Consider the following 16,652-nt stretch of genomic DNA (forward strand, 5'->3'; position numbering starts at 1 on the left):
TCAAAAAGAAATGAGTCTATTTAATGAGAATTCGGTGACATGTTATTAATTACGAAAAAATATAAATGGTCAACCTGCATTTACTTTCAATTTTTTTTCTAGTGATTAATGAAAAGATCCCTCCTTGGGTAGTTTTTTTTTTCAATTCTAAAGGTTCGCAACCAACAAAATATCAAGAGTATTGGGTAAATAAAAGCAATTGTGGGTCCAGAACAAAAGATTCAAATTTGAATAATAATTGATCAAACTTAGTTGACAAAAAAAAAAAATGATCAAACTTAAAAGAAAAATATAAAAAGAAATGAGGAGGGGGGGAAAGATATAAAAGGAAAGTGTCATAGACATAGACATAGTAGCCAGATTTGGAGAGATGGCATCTCTTCCACGGAAATGCCTTTGAAAGCTACGTCACTCCTTTTTCTACAATTTTCGTCAAATAGTTTTTTTTTATTTTATTTTATAAGAAAACGTAATTATTGAGCCTCTGGGACAGCCAGAGTGTCTCTTCTCGTATATGTCCTCATGCAATAAATTCGACCAAAGATTTGGTTAACCGTAAAAGCATCCATGTACCTATATATATATATATATATATATATATATATGTGAATTCTAACATCTTAGAATAAAGATACCAAGTGATGAAGTTTGGATGCATACAAATATTAAACTGGTCACACACAATCAGACCATAATTGCATTAGCACACAATACTTATTACGTTGTTTTGCGTTCGACTAAATATATAAACCTTGTATATAATTGAAGGGAAAAAATACGAACCATAATCTCCCTTTTGCATTGACTGTGGTTTGACTCAACAGTGGAAAGAAACGTTTATTAGCTGGCGATGCCGACCCTTTTGCCTGACCTCACGTGCTTCTTCTGTATCTCTCATTCTATTTAGTATTTACACACTCTTATTAGTATACATATTTACTATAGTAGTAAACTGTGTTAAGTTTATATACATAAAGAGACGAACGAACAAATTATGCTTGGCGGACGTGAATTTAATCATCTAACTAGTATCATGGTCTAATTTTCTGAACCATCTGGTCATAGTTAAGGTTTCAGATTTGGGTCTAATTACGTTAAATATTTCAAGTCACTCGCTCGGCCTCTAATGAATATATCGTGCAGTCAATCACATGGTTAAAAAAACGCTTTTCTCAGGTGATGAGTGGCGAATGGGTTTATGCCACGTGTCGTTTTTTAAAGAACCCCCTGCTCTCGTCCGCATGACTGGTCAAAGATTTATACTATTCCGAAATAATTGATTTGACCTTTTTGGTAATTAATCCAACAATATTATTAAGTATTCATTGATGAAATCATATATTCTGATATTAATAGTTTGGTGGACAAAGAAAAGAGAAAAAGTTGTTTGTAATAACTTGGAATTTCACATTTAGATGACAATTAATTATAAGTCCAAATACTAAATTTTACTATTTTATTAAGTTATTTGAATTCTTAAATAAATATCATGAGCCACTTATTTAGACTTTCCATCCAAAAAAACATCTACCATTTGAACAAAATTTCTAAATTTTGAAAAGTGGATGATATTTGGATGGAAGATGGTGAAAATAAGTGGCTCATGATAATCATATCACATACTGCATAGATATGAATAACCACTAAAAATATTTTAAATTTACTTTTTAAAAATGTTTCTTAAGTTTATAGTTGAACGATAATAAATATATGACTAAACATGATAATGTATTCTTTTTTGTTCATAAAATGATAATGTAATGACTAATGAATTCATCGAAAGCTGTTCACAGGGTACTACGGAGGCGTACGTGCAGGGTTACATTGTTTTATTTTTAATTATACAAAGCAACTAATAATAAAATCTTTTATTTTTGTAGTACTACTGTAGTAGTAGTTTCAACGAGTAAATAATACAGTAATTAATATAGAATTAGTTTGAACTTAATTCGACCGATAAGATAAGTAATTTAAAACTAAAGTCTTTAAAATGGTCGGCTTCGGATAAGCTGACAAATGGAAGCAATGAGCTGTCGATGATTAGTTGGAATATGTGCTGCGTATCTTCCACTGACCAAATACGATCCTTCCCTAATTAATTATTTTTTAAACACTAATAAAAAGTTTATTACGAACCTGTACACTATATATAAACTCTCAAAGCCCAGTTAGAAGGAGATCTGTAGGATTGATAAGGCCCAATAGTTTAGCCCGTACTATTCGGAGAAGTATATTTTTGCATGTCGTTCGTTTTTTAATCTCTGCCGTGTTTTACCTCTATGAAAAGCTTGAACTGGTTTTTCCGTTGCTGGCCTTTAAACTCTTTAAAGACACAACCACATCGTTTTCACAGTGAAATTCCATAAAAAAAAAAAAACTTTTAGAAATAAAAATATATTTTGATAATCAAAAGGTTTTGAGTTAAAAGAAAAAAAAACATGTTTTCGACATTAAAAATCTTTTTTTGTAAAATAACTATTAACAAAGCTTTAAAATTACAATATTACACAATATGTGAAAACATGTTAAAATTATGATACTGAATTTTATGGACAAAAAAGCGGGATGATAAATCAGGTTTGTTTTCGACATATTAAAAATTTAACATTTTTTCTTAGAAATGAAAGCATTTTGTTTAGTTAAAAATTAAAATGATTAACTTAAAACATTATTTGGTAAGAAAAACCTTAAAACTCAGCTAAAATGTTAAATTTATATCACATGAAAACATGTTAAACATTTTACTACCAAATCAATATTTATTAATTTGATTTTTAAAAAATCTAAAAATTCGAATTTAAAACTTGAATACTAAAAAAAAAATCAAAATAACGACATGTTGAATTTGTGAAATTTCTAACGACTAATACGAGAGATCCAAAATCTGGTTAGTATTCATATATCATTATGTAAATTTAGAATAAAAGAAAACAAACAAAAGAAAGAAATTTTTTCAAAATCCGAAGAGAACAATTTTTTAAAAATCTACATAAAGATGATATGGAAACATGTTGAATTTGTGGAATCTTTAACGACTAATACGGGATCCAAAATCCGGTTAGCTTTCATATATAATTATGTAAATTTAGTATCAAAACAATAAAATTAGGATAACAAACACAAGGAAAAAAAACTTTTTAAAAATTCAAATTAAATCAAAACAATAAAATTTTTATAAAAAAAATACAAGAAAAAAAACCCTTTAAAATCCGAATTGAAAGCTTAAATACTAAAAATCTATATAACGATGATATGAAAACAAGTTGAATTTGTGAAATCTCTAACGACAAATGCAGGATCCAAAATCAGGTTAATTTTCATATATCATTATATAAATGTAGTATCAAAACAATAAAATTTAGAAAAAACCAACACAGGAAAAAACAAAATTGTTAAAATCCGAATTAAAAACTTGAATACTAAAATCTAATGATATGAAAACAAGTAGAATTTGTGGAATCTCTAACGACAAATGCGGGATCCAAAATCCGGTTAGTTTTCGTATATTATTATGTAAATTTAGTATCAAAACAATAAAATTCAATAAATAAACACAAGAAAAAAGCTTTTAAAAATCCGAATTAAAAACTTGAATACTAAAAATCTACAAAACGATGATATGAAAACAAGTTGAATATGTGGAATCTCTAACGACAAATGCGGGATCCAAAATCCGGTTAGTTTTCATCTATCATTATGTAAATTTAGTATCAAAACAATAAAATTTAAAAATCAAACACAAGAAAAAAAAGCTTTTAAAAATCCGAATTAAAAACTTGAATACTAAAATCTACATAACAATAATATGAAAACAAGTTGAATTTGTGGAATCTCTAACGACAAATGCGGGATCCAAAATCCGGTTAGTTTTCATTTATTATTATGTAAATTTAGTATCAAAATAATAAAATAATAAAAGAACACCCAAAAAAAGCTTTTGAAAATCCGAAGAGAAAATATCAAAATTTTGTATAAGAAAAAACTTTGAAAAATGTTGAAATTTAGTTGTAAATAATCATCAAAACTAAAAAAACATTTAAAAAAAATAAAAAAGAAGAGGAAAGAAGTTCGTTACCAAGCAATAACATGATGTGTTCTCTCTATCATTCCACAGAAACCAAAACAGTCTCGGCGAATCTTGATTAATTAAGATAGGAACCTACAATGACAAGAAGAAAACTGAAGAGGTTGATTAATTTAGAAACAAATTGATAACAGAGACAGACTAGAAAACTATAGGTCGGGTTAATTTCGTAAAGCTAACTACAAGAGCAACCCTAGTTCCTCTGATTCAGAAAAGTCAATAGAGACTTTTTTTTCTTTTTAAAAATTTTGAATCCAAAGTTCAGAGAGATCAAATAGAAATTTAGGCGAGAAGCAATAAACCTGGCTCTCGTGACAACGGCGCATATGATGCATCCATGGTTTGCGTCACCACCTCCGACTCTCGGTGAGATCCTCCATGATTTGCCGGAGATCGTGAAACGCAAAAAACAAAGAAACGGAGAATAAGAACGGTGTGGGCAGATCTTTGATCGTGTGTTCAACCATGAGTTACAGTTTGGTGCGGATGGTCATCGAGCTATGACGTTCTCGAGATCGGTGACAGAGCTTGATCAAGAAGAAACAGAGACTAAAAAGAAAAAGAAGGACAAAGGTGGATTATTGTTTTCAAAGAAAGAATGAATAATGATTTCTCAAAAAAGCTGATTTGCTATATATAGAGAAACGTTAGGTTGTTAAAAAGAAAAGGGAAATTTCCATTTTATATTTATTATCAAAAAAATAGGAAATCACTCACACAAATATAAAAAAAAAGAAGGAAATTGATCACATTGCTAATAAAAAGTTACCGTTACAAAAATCATATATCATTTTACTTCCTAACAATTTATTTGACGTGACTTGCTATTTAATTTGTGAGGATGATGAAGAATGAGATGTGTTTTTGTTATATATGGCGCTATTTAAATTTTTTAAGTCTTTTGATTTTGTGGTATCTCTACACTGAAAAAAAAAAGTGAGACAAGAGGCATTTTATGCTTGTATTCTAAGTCTCACTTCCGTTTACCAGTTACGCTCGAACGCTTTAATTGTTTTGACATTTTTTCCAAGTTCTGATATTATTAACATATAAAACAATATGGAAAAAGCTTAACTAGTTAAAATATGTAAGGTGTTTATAGATGCAACAGTCGAATATTCTGGCTATGTAGGAATCACATCATTCATATTATTGAAGATGTTGAAGTTTTTAATCTCTGCCGAGTGTTTACTTTTTTATATATACTCTCTGAGATGATCCTTGTCTATTCATATCTGTTTCTGTACCAAAGTACATAAGCTTAATCCGTTGGAGATCTTCCGTAATTTCTATCATTGTAGGCCTCATGTTTCTGTGAAAGGATAAGCAGCGAAACGCCAATTCGGCTAAGTTGTGGATAGATGCAAACATTTTCGGATCGATGTCTGTTTTTAAGCAGGGATCGATGATATCTACCACACGCCCTTTTCCGATCCTGTCAACCGCAAGTGAGGCTAGGTTCACTTCAGTGTAGGGACGGGTGAAATCTATGACTTTAAAGCCTGAGATGATTTCAATGAGAACAACTCCAAAGCTATAGACATCACTCTTGTCCGAGAGCTGAAAATCTTGGTGATACTGAGGGTCTACATATCCAGGAGTGCCTTGTGGAGCCGTGGAGATATGAGATGCTTCGAAATCGGTGGACATGCCGAGCCTAGAGAGTCCGAAATCAGAGATCTTGGAGTTATATTCGTGGTCAAGGAGGATGTTGCTAGATTTGATGTCTCGGTGGTAGATAGGAGGGTTTACTGAAGAGTGGAGATGTGCTATTGCGTTTGCGGTTTGACACGCTATGGCGAGTCGGAGAGGCCAAGAAAGCGGTGTTTGGCCTCTCTCGTGTTGTAAATGCTGATAAAGCGTTCCGTTTGGCATGAACTCGTAGACTAGAAACGGTTCTCCATCTGCAAAGCAACAACCTAAGAGACGGACTAGGTTTGGGTGGCTCACAGAGGAAAGAAGCTTGATCTCGTTAACAACTTGGTCAATGCTTGTGGTGTCTTTGTGTCTGAGACGTTTTATAGCGACACACGAGCTGTTTGGGAATTCGCCTGCGTAGACTGTTCCGTACGCTCCGGTTCCGAGCATGTTCTTGTCGGAGAAACTGTCGGTAGCTTTCTCAATCTCTTTGTAGGTGTAGAAAGGAACGCTGGAGTTTCCGGCTAGCTCGCAAAGTAAGCGATTCGCGATTGATGTTCTTGCAGATCGCTTGTTCCGGAAGATATATGTAACTATCAAGACCGCAATTACTAAAACTCCAACCAAAATCCCTGCTGTTATAACAAAAAAACCAAACAATATTCAACTACTCGAGACTTCATTAAACCGGAACTAATTAATGCTTAACCGAATAATAGGATTAGTAATTTACTTACCAGTACCAAGAACAATGAGTTTGTGTAGTCCTTTGCGTTTACGAACTGAAACATGAGAGTAAAGAAGAAGTCAGCTTTTCCTCCTTGCTACGTGTCAGTGTAACATTGGTTTTTGTCTGTCGGTCAAAGTTTGAAAACAAAAGTCAAAAACCGGAACGAACCTAATCGGTGGCAACCACCAGGCACGGTGAAGGCTTTACCGCTAAATCCTTCGCGACAAGTGCAGCGATGACCGAGTCCCCCGTCGGCGAGCTTAACATTGGCACAGTCTGCGTTCTCCGAGCAGGTGATGTTACTGCAACTTCCCTTAAGCCACCAATCAAGCTTGAGTCGACCCAAATTGACCGAAACTTGCGATTGAGAAATCGAAGAGAACCAATACTTACATCCACTTCCGTTGACAACGTCTCCGATACTCATCACATCGGCAATCGTCGTCGTTGTTGTTCCGTTGAAACAGCTTACCTGAGATTTACATCTGCTGATATTTAACCGATCCTCAACGAATTTACTCCGGATTAAACAATCAAAAGAGTGTTCCGTGCATCCTTGGACGAGAATTATGTTCTGTAATTTCGATGGAGCGAAATTTTCCCGGAAGAGCTGTTCGATTTTACCAATCCCGCGTTCGCAAACCGGCGGTATTTTGACGTATATGTTGGTGTTTGTCACTTCTTGCACAGCGAATTCACCGATCACGGCCTCTCCGGTTATCTCAGAGCAGTTGAATCGGATCGGATAACCGTCGGAGAAACCGAACGGGTAACTGAGCGAACCGGTCTTGCACTTAACCGAACCGGTGGTCTGTGTAGCAACGGCTAAAGTGAAGAAGAAGACGAAGACGAGATACGGTGGGCGAGTTTCTGCCATGGAGAAAAAGAAGGATAATGATGATGATACCCGAATGATTGTCCCAATGGCAGAGACTGTAAATTCTGCAACTTCATTTCCGGTTTTTTAGTCATTTTATCATAATGTCAATTGACCTTTCTTTATAAGGGGCAATGTTGTCATTTGGGATTCAACGTTCGTTAATCATGCATCATAGGCGATGATTAAATGAAATTGTCCCCAGTTTCCAACTAATAACAACGACAGATAAGATACAAATAAACAAATTCTTTGGAATCCTCTTGTTATTATCACATTAAGAAATTGTTAAAATACATAGGTGTTCAGGGATATAAAAGTCAATTCTTCATTTCTTTGTACTAAATCCACATCAGATCATCATTACACAAAACTAAAAACTTGTTGAAAAGTGTGGACTTCTGTGAAATTCCAACTTCTAAGAATCTACGATGTTACTAATTACATAAATTATGAACACAATGTGGATCCAATAGCTTAAGTTACATAATATTATTAGCATTAGTCTGAAACCGGGCTAATATTCATTGCTGACGTTTTCTAAGAATGTTGTTCGACGGTCCAACTAAAAAAAATGACCCGTAGACTCTTGTTCATCAATAAACAAAACACAGTCAAGGGAAAAAGTTCAATAATCAACAAAAACTACTAATTCAACGAGTGTTACATAAGGATAACCCAAAAAAAACCCGGTAAAGGTTACGGGTCAAAAAACGCAATTAAAATACTCAAACCAAAGTCTACAAACTACAGAGCATAAGCCTGATTTATTGAAGTATAAGAACAACAAACTAAATCATTTTTTCTTCAACAGTGAGATTGTGTCTGGTTCCTTGCTTTCTCCTTCTCCTTAGCTTCGCTACCTTGAGTTTTGTCATAATCTACAATAACGAAAACGGACTCACACACACACACAGAATCGTAAAAAATCAAAGTTATCATCTAAATTGTAAGAGATGTATTTACGATAACTAAATATTGTGATTACCAGGGTGATTCTCATGGATCTCGTTTTCCTTTTGAAGTGTTTGATTTCCTCCATAGGTTCCTCCAAACCCTTCTTCATCACACCTCGTTGCGTACCCTTCTCCGTACGAATGCGACATCACGTCACTGCTCCATCAAAGTTAAGAAGAGAACAAAAAACATTAGAAACAAACAAATCAAAATTAACGAATCAGAAACCACTACACACATAAGGGGAGGAGACGAACCCGGTTTTCTCGTTTGGGTTTTCAGGCTTTTTATCCATCTTTTGCTGATCATCAGAAGCGGTGGCAAAACTAACTCCAGTGACTTTCCGGCCTAATCGAGACGGCGGTGAGAAGAAATAGACGGTATTCGAGGGCAGTGATCGGATGGACTTTAACGCGTTGATCATTTCTCAGCTTTTGGAGGTTTCTTGAAGCTTAAATTTATAGAGCAAGTAGGTTTTATTCTTACGAGGAGGAGACGATAAGTTTTAAGTGGTAATAGGTTTATGATACGATCATACGTGTCATGTGACAAATGTATTAATGTGGAGTTAACGCAATTAAGTACGTCAGGATTAAGCTTAATTAAGCGTCCCTGTCTGCCGACATAATAGTACGACGGTGTCTTGATCAGAGTTCGCCTCGTGTTACTCTAGTGACAGGTGGCGGGACTTTAGCAAGTAGCTGAATACGTGTTTGTCAGAACTGCGACATGTGTAGAGCACTGCAAGGGTTCAGACTTCTATGACAAATCCTCTTTTAGCAATTTGGGCCATAAAAAATCTAAATGGCCCAAGTAAGTTGGGCCGGAACTCGTCGCAAAGACATCGAGAAAAAAGAGTGGGAGCCACGTGACCGTTATTAAAGCAGACGGATAGAGGACGTGGGAGTGATGTCATCATTGGCACACTCAACAAAAAAGAAAAATCAGTACAGTGACTGAGACTGACACTGAAAGACTCAAATAGAGTAAGTGTGGCAACTTTGACACATAAGAAACAAAAGAAGATGAAGTTTGCTTTACAGTGAAAAGAAAATGACACTTAAATTCAACACACCTCTCTGATATTTGTTATATCTTTGCACGTATCGACGACATTTAGGCTCATAAGTTGTACCATGTTCAGATATACAAGATTTCATATCTTTTTCTGAGCAAAATTACAAATAAAAGAGTAGTTACAAATATTATTGGCTTTCACCTTCCTAATCTTATGAAAAAATAATTACATCTTTAAACAAATGACCAGAACCGGTCACTTATCCACCATAGAAAAAAAGCAAACCAGTTTAAATTATCTAAAGAGAAAAACAACAAGACTAAGAGCAGCTGTTTAAACCAACTTCACAAATCCAAAGATGTTACCAAAAAAAACACATAAGGTTCAGAGAATTCAAAACCTACCACTATGAGCAAACCATGGAGTATATTAACAATTAAATATTTGTCTAACCAAAAATAACATTGGAAAGAAAACAAAACTAAGAATACCGGATCGGTTCGGTTATCGCCAAGAAGAAAGAGTGAGGAGAGGTAAATCGTTCCAGGCCAAAGAGATGAAGCCAGGCTTAGATTCAACAAATGAATACAAATTGCTGTAATTGTAATTCCACAAAAGAATCTTGGCTTGGCTCACTGCGTAATTACTCAGCTTAACCGATTCAAAACCGGCATTCTCCATTAATACCCGCCATTGCTCTTTCTCTTCCATTCTTTCTCTGTGGATTCCGGTTTTCTCCGGTCCAATCAAACCCGAGATTCTCCGGCCGAACAACTCTCGCTCAACTCTCACTCTCTCTTCCGAATCACGCCCCAAGTTCGCTTCAAGAGATTCGAAAACCGCGGAATAGAATTGAAGAGCGTTTTTCACCCGGTTAGCGAAACCGACCCGGTTTAAGCTCACTTCGTATTCTCCGAGAGTGACGACCCTCGGGTTTAACGATTTGGCGAGCCTCAGGGCGGTGTCAACGATGGTCGGTGTCTCGTCGAGTAATTTGTAGAGCTGAAGCATGAAATTCACGGCTAGTACTTCATCCGGGTCGACCCGGAAACTTGACCCGTTTAGTAAATGTATGGGAGTGAGAATTGGGATGAAATCGAAATTCAGATCCAGAACCTTGGCGAAATCACGGAGGCGGTTTCCGGTGGCGATTAACGACGGTTCCGGAGAATCACCGAGAGATGGAGCGGGTATACCCGAGACCCGGATTTGAGTGGGTTTACCAGAAGAACGAGTAGCTAGAGCTTGAAGAAGAGCAGGCCATTGAATACCTTGAACGATTCCAAAATCGACGATGTGAATCTTGTTTGAATTCTCCGTTGCTTCTAGAATCGCTTGATTTGCCGTCAAATGTGCGAATTTGGAGTATGGACATGCGTCGTTTAGGGTTTTATAAGATAAGATTAAATCCTCCGTAGACGAAGACGACGACGTCGCCGGCGAATCTGGAGATAGTCTGTTGGAGAGAGCTTCCGTGAAGTAAAAGCCCACTCGCTCCGTCGGATCACCTAGCTCCGATACAGATTCTCGGATCTGGACAAGCGTCTTTGAAGCTTCGTTAGGGTCAGATTCTGAGATCCGTGCACAGTCGTAGATAGCTCTGAGGAGAGGAGGTTCTAGGTCGAAGTCATCGTCTTCGGAGTCGTTAGTCTCCGGATCTTCTTTGGTTGGTGACTCATGAGGAAGCGGAGGAATCGATAATGGGGAAGAAGGAGGCCACAAGGTCGGCGGAGGATGAGGAAGTGGACTCGACGTGTTTAGATCTGACGGTTGGACACTGAGTCGACTCGGGTAAGTATCGAAAGGATCAGGACCGTAGATTACGTAATCGGGATTATTATGCCACGTGTCGCAATCAGGAGCGTCTCCACCGCTAATAAGAGTCTCCATCCACTCGTCGGACTCAAACTCACCACCGCCGGTTCCGCCGCCGAAATCAGATAGCCTAAACCCACCGCCGGCGGATGTGGCGTGGTGGTGGTCTAAGTTAGGAAAAGGAAAGGCAGGATCGTTGGAATCTCCGCCGGGGGAAACTTGAAACGGGTCGGGAAAAGCGGAACCGGAAAGGCCAAAAGCGAGGGAGGTGTTGGGCCATGGGTTAAGAGACAAAGGGTTGATACCAAAAAGCTGATGGTCTTGATGATGATGATGATGATGATGATGTTGTTGCTGTTGTTGTTCTTGTTGCTGCTTCTGTTTGATGACTTGTTGAGCAATAGCCATTAGATTGCCACTATCAGTGCACATGTAAGCCATTCTCACGCCCAGATCTCTAATTACCCGGCGATCTGCCTGAAGAGTTGCGGTCACTGTAAAAACCGAAGAAGACGATGACGGAGAGGGAGAGAGAGAAACGGCGGGATCTCAAGAGAGAGAGAGAGAGAGGTAAAGTGAAGAAGAAAGAAAGGTCAGCCCTAGAAAGCGGATCAACGCTTTGATTAAAATCTGACCGTCTGATTTCATTGTGGGCCTCTCATTTTCTTTGATTTTCTTTACTATATTTTTTTTTTTGGGTTATTTTTAAAGATTGTAACGGTAATAATACCGATTAAACACACCACATACTTGACCAATAACCAACCAGTCATGCATATACATCATACTATAATCTACAAGAAAGAGAGATACGTACAAGATACTTCCACATTAGTTTTTGTATGTAAGAGAATGTTATTATAGTGATAATCAAATCTGAATTCGAGTTCAAAATAATGGGTTTTAGATGAAGTATATATGTTTAGTGGGTCCATGCGCCCAAAAAAACGCAGAATCCTTTTATGACGCAATAAAAAAAAATCATAATAGTTAAGTTGAAAGACGGATATGACATATAATCGCCGAGGTTGTTCATATTAATGTCTCCATTTGGGATATGTGACAATATAAACTTGTTCACTGACGGATACTCTCGCGCCAAAACAAAAAATTAAACATTTTTATAATCAAATACTAAAAAAAAATTGTTTGCTAAACAAAGAAATAAAAGGTCAGTGGGAGGAGAGGATGACGAAGCTATGGGTCCTTCTTCATCACAAGACAAATAGACGACTCCCTCATTTCTTTGTCAATCTTTCTTGATATTTATTCACTAATTAATTACTCCAAATTATACAATATTTTCAACAAAATCTTATTTTAAAGATGAAACTTAACCTAAAGTTTCCTTCAAAATTTAAAGAGTGATCAAGATTGAGAAGAGAGAAGTGTTCTCTTCTATATTTTTTAGTGAATGAATGAAACCAAAACCCATCTCTCATCCCGCTCTTTTCGGGGGACCCAACTGGCTGAGGTCCACCCACTGTCTACGATGACATCATCATACTGAAGTGTTCCTGTCATCTTTAGAGCATGCACATAGTTGGTACTCATAGAGTATCATTAAGAATTTTTTAGTATTAATTTTAATGTTTGTTTATTAATTGAGATTTTTTATGATACTGCTAATAAATCTGTTTCCAGTGGTGAACCGGTATCGGTATCATTAATAAAAAAATAGATTATTTTGGTTGTTTTTATATGGTGACTTATTATGATATGATTTTTTTTGTCTTTGTTTTCTACTATAAATATTTTGTATAATTACAGAAACACCATTTCAAAATATTTGTAAGAAAATTATATGATGGCAATGGTAGCTATTTACCCGACATAGATGTATTATCAATTGTTAATTTGAGTGAACGTATGAAAGTTTTGTTTTGGTCAGAAGAATTTTTACATTGCATACTTTTGACAAGAAATTTTACTGTTTTGGACAAAAGATTTTCCATTGGTAAATACATCACAGTTCGAGTTATGTAGTCACTTGATTTGTTGACTAAATAAAAGAATTATAGTGTTCACATATAATTTTCCAAATTGCAAAGTACAAACTGTTTGTAGTTAACAAAAGTACCAGTTTACATAACCAAACAAGACGTTTAAACCAAAAAACCGGTTTTCATGATAGAGAAACTAGACCAGAGATGAGCTGATGTTATTCTAATCTTGATAGGCACTAGGATATAGTTACCTTGAGTACAATGTTGCCTTTTAATACCAAGAGCTCTGCATCCGTTGTTTGATCCATAACTCCAAATATTGCAGCTCCTTATTTCTTCATATTCATATACTCAACAATTGGTTTTATACGATCCAATGTGATCAGTATTTGAATTGTCTACTCTGTTATACTATCAAACATGAGTGTTTGATTTGATTATTATTTCATAGTTCATACCTTTAATTCACAAGTCATACCAGCTTGTTGAAGAAAAGGAAGAGCTGCTTGACCAGCTTCAAATAGTACAGTCTTGTCATCAATGCCATGAGACCACACGATTGGTGGCTGCATATGCAAACTATGGAGACTCAGAGACCCGAAAAACAATGACATGAAAATCGACATTTACCCTTTACAAGAAACCGAAAAACGGATGAATAACCTTTTTAGCATCTTCGGTAAACTGATTGATGATTGAAGAATTGAATGGAATCCATCCGCTAAAGACTGAACCTCCTCCAAGAGCTTTAGGGTAAAGAAGAACACTAGCCAGGGTTAATGCACCTGCAGAAAACCTTATGTCAGAAGTCGCAATGCAAGAAAATCAACACATTGTAGAGTCTTAGATCAGTAAGTAAATCCATGAAATGTGTAGCTACGGGGGATGCAAAGAGAGAGATCACCTCCTTGGCTAAATCCACAGATATACACATTTTCTGGATTTATTTCTCCTGCAATTTCCTTATCTATAATGGCATGAACGTTTGTAACTGCTTTAAGCAAACTGCTTTCATCTTTCGAAGATCCCTACCACATTCAAAATTACTTACTTGATGGCATAAACATATCTCTAGAACAAAACCAACTCCTTAATCAGTTAAAGCAGCTTGTTCTTCGTACATCATAAACCTTAACATCTACTGAACAACTATATAAGAAAACGTGGAGTAGGTACAATGTTAAGGAGTAAATGAGTGAAAGTAAAGAAGATAGAGAAAGAAACCAACCTGCCAGAAGTAGCGAAGGCAACAAGAAGCCCACCAGAAATCTCGCCATGGGAACCTTTTGTCTTAACGATCACCATATCCCACCAATTCTCATCGAATTCAATAGATCCCCTCTCTAGCTCCGACCTCAAATTCTTCCAACGAAATCAGACCGACGGAGACTAAAACGGAGGAGAAATCCTAATCCAAATTCAAATGCTTCCAGTTCAAGCTCGCGGTGATGGTCAGCAGAGGAGATGAATTTTTCTTTCTCTAGATCGAGTTTGAGACGGATCGCGAGTTTGAGAGGAGATTGATTTTTTTTTCTCTGTTTCACCAAAAAAATATGGTCCAATGGAAAACCGACACGTCACACAAATTTGAGTATCACAAGTATCAGTACACTGATACGTATCAGACCCAATATAGTGGTTTGGTCCATTATAAAATATTTTATGGGCTAATGATACTCAAAAAATATCACTGGTGGTCATGGTCTTAAAGATATCTCTGAATCTCTTTCCCATCACAAACTGCTCTGGACTCTCAGTGACAGTGAGTCACCTACCTCCTTAATTATTCATTTAAATACTTTTTTTTTTTTGTGCAAATTATTCATTTAAATACATGATCTTATTTTCATGGTTACCAAAAAATAAAAAGAATGCAAATTACTTGTTAATATTTACTAACACTAACATCATGATACAATATAGACGCATCGAAAATAATTAACTAATATAAGACATTATCTCAAATTGTATTGTCAAATTTATTCATTAAAAGCTTAAATTGCTGCTTAAGTGTGTATACGGGTGACTGATGGGCCCATGGATCAGCCCATATATGTAAGTTTCTAATATGACACGGAAAAGGGATCGCTGGTGGGGCCTTTCTAACTGTTATTGGACCGATCTTGCACAATTGAAGCAACCAATCTTTTAAAACGCTTTTTAAATTATCCAAAAATGCTAAAAAGAAACACAGTAAAATTTGCAAGGTTTTTAACGATATTCTGGCGTCTTTTTATTAAGTAACAGATACAAGAAGGGAAAATAATCAAAATATAATCTGACAACTTTTTCATCTTTTCACATATATAATTAGAAAATTTGAATCCTATATAGACTTTAGTTTTTCTTATGTATGCAATAACAACCATATTAACTGCCAGGTCCGGCTCATTCATCGGTAAGACCTGGTGCCATACAAAAAAAAATCCTATTTTTAATAAAAAATTTATATATATATATTTACAAAAAGTTATATTTCATAAATTATTTTGTATTTTATAGCTATTTGGACATGTTATTTTTGTTTATTAATTTTGGATCTCAATATTACCTTTTAAAATAAAATTTTGGGACTTTTACATATGGATATTTTATAAAATTTCAGCATAATTAAATAATTAAATAATAGAAAAACTATGAATTTGGACCTTAAATTTGTTGGACCCGGTGCAAATGCATCACTTGCACATGCCAATAACCGGCCCTGTTAACTGCAATGTTCACCAAAAATTCGAATGTGAGTTTGTTGTTGTTGGATATTTAAAGTATTTTCTTTTTATACATAAATATTTACTCTTTTAAGTGAATGGGAAAGAAGACAGTGGAAAAAACAATGTTTTAACCCTCTCGCTCTCGACTAATATCTCTTTTGGGGTTGCACCGTTGTCTCCACGTCAAAATGTCACTCACTTTCACTTTGGTGACCCACTTCTTACCACTACCTCACTGTTTCTTTTCTTTCACACCAATACACATCTCTCGCTCTCTCAGTTTTTGCATAATATACAGTCTCATAGTGTTTTTCAGATTTCGTATATTTTCATAAAAACTGGTGGTTTAGGTAATTTCTCTATAATTTGGTTCACTTTTATTTAAAATAAATTAATTTTTATTCTAATGAGTTATACTCCCTCCGTATTTTAATAAGTGTCGTTTTAGGATTTTCTTTTTTAAAAAATTAGATGTCGTTTTCAAATTTCTATGCAAAATTTTTTACTTTTTAATGTTTTATGATATCATAAAACATTAAAAAGTAATAAATTTTGTATAGAAATTTGAAAACGACATCCAATTCAAAAAAATAAAAATTCTAAAACGACACTTATTAAAATACGGAGGGAGTATATATGAATTTTTCCACATTAAGCGTAAGTTCCGTTACCCGGTCAAAATAAATATGAAAAAGATTTTACTTTAAGATAAGGATAAGAAAAAGAAAGGTGTATGATGAGTGAGTAAAACCCTACTTTATTGACAAGGTTGGATGAAGCTTAGACGATTTAATAACGACGTTCCTCGATTTCTCTTTCATACGTTGCGTTTTAAGCATTGGCTAAGTCAGCTTTTGTGTCGAAAAGGGATTAATT

General features: G+C 35.3%; 4 protein-coding genes and 1 long non-coding RNA gene across 6 annotated transcripts; all 5 read right to left on the reverse strand.

The window, feature by feature from the left end:
- Positions 1-1,853: 1,853 nt before the first annotated feature.
- Positions 1,854-4,726, reverse strand: LOC110227809. The gene is made up of 3 exons (XR_002331494.1): positions 4,387-4,726; positions 4,076-4,159; positions 1,854-2,320 (listed from the first exon to the last, which is right to left on the reverse strand). It is a non-coding gene; the product is annotated as an uncharacterized LOC110227809 (long non-coding RNA).
- A 416-nt stretch (positions 4,727-5,142) lies between these two features.
- LOC9302809 (wall-associated receptor kinase-like 21) lies at positions 5,143-7,839 on the reverse strand. Of its 2 annotated transcripts, none has more exons than XM_021027536.1 (3): positions 6,621-7,839; positions 6,460-6,504; positions 5,143-6,354 (listed from the first exon to the last, which is right to left on the reverse strand). In XM_021027536.1, the coding sequence occupies exons 1-3, from the start codon at positions 7,327-7,329 to the stop codon at positions 5,273-5,275; spliced, it is 1,836 nt and encodes a 611-aa protein (XP_020883195.1). In that variant the 5' UTR covers positions 7,330-7,839; the 3' UTR covers positions 5,143-5,272. The 2 variants fall into 2 exon arrangements, with proteins under 2 accessions (XP_020883195.1, XP_002866737.1); XM_002866691.2 differs by having other exon boundaries at positions 5,143-6,357.
- A 104-nt stretch (positions 7,840-7,943) lies between these two features.
- On the reverse strand, positions 7,944-8,799 carry LOC9302810. The gene is made up of 3 exons (XM_021027554.1): positions 8,544-8,799; positions 8,318-8,442; positions 7,944-8,210 (listed from the first exon to the last, which is right to left on the reverse strand). Exons 1-3 carry the CDS (start codon positions 8,708-8,710, stop codon positions 8,137-8,139), a joined length of 366 nt encoding a protein of 121 aa, XP_020883213.1. The 5' UTR covers positions 8,711-8,799; the 3' UTR covers positions 7,944-8,136.
- Positions 8,800-9,464: 665 nt separating this feature from the next.
- Positions 9,465-11,944, reverse strand: LOC9302811 (scarecrow-like protein 4). Its single transcript, XM_021027546.1, has one exon. It carries the CDS (start codon positions 11,558-11,560, stop codon positions 9,809-9,811), a length of 1,752 nt encoding a protein of 583 aa, XP_020883205.1. The 5' UTR covers positions 11,561-11,944; the 3' UTR covers positions 9,465-9,808.
- A 1,258-nt stretch (positions 11,945-13,202) lies between these two features.
- Positions 13,203-14,169, reverse strand: LOC9302812 (probable carboxylesterase SOBER1-like). Its single transcript, XM_021015480.1, has 4 exons — positions 14,117-14,169; positions 13,729-13,850; positions 13,524-13,631; positions 13,203-13,400 (listed from the first exon to the last, which is right to left on the reverse strand). The coding sequence occupies exons 1-4, from the start codon at positions 14,130-14,132 to the stop codon at positions 13,395-13,397; spliced, it is 252 nt and encodes an 83-aa protein (XP_020871139.1). The 5' UTR covers positions 14,133-14,169; the 3' UTR covers positions 13,203-13,394.
- Between the last annotated feature and the right edge of the window lie 2,483 nt (positions 14,170-16,652).

Source organism: Arabidopsis lyrata, assembly GCF_000004255.2.
Source record: "Arabidopsis lyrata subsp. lyrata unplaced genomic scaffold ARALYscaffold_8, whole genome shotgun sequence".
In the NCBI taxonomy this organism is placed as follows: Eukaryota; Viridiplantae; Streptophyta; class Magnoliopsida; order Brassicales; family Brassicaceae; genus Arabidopsis; species Arabidopsis lyrata.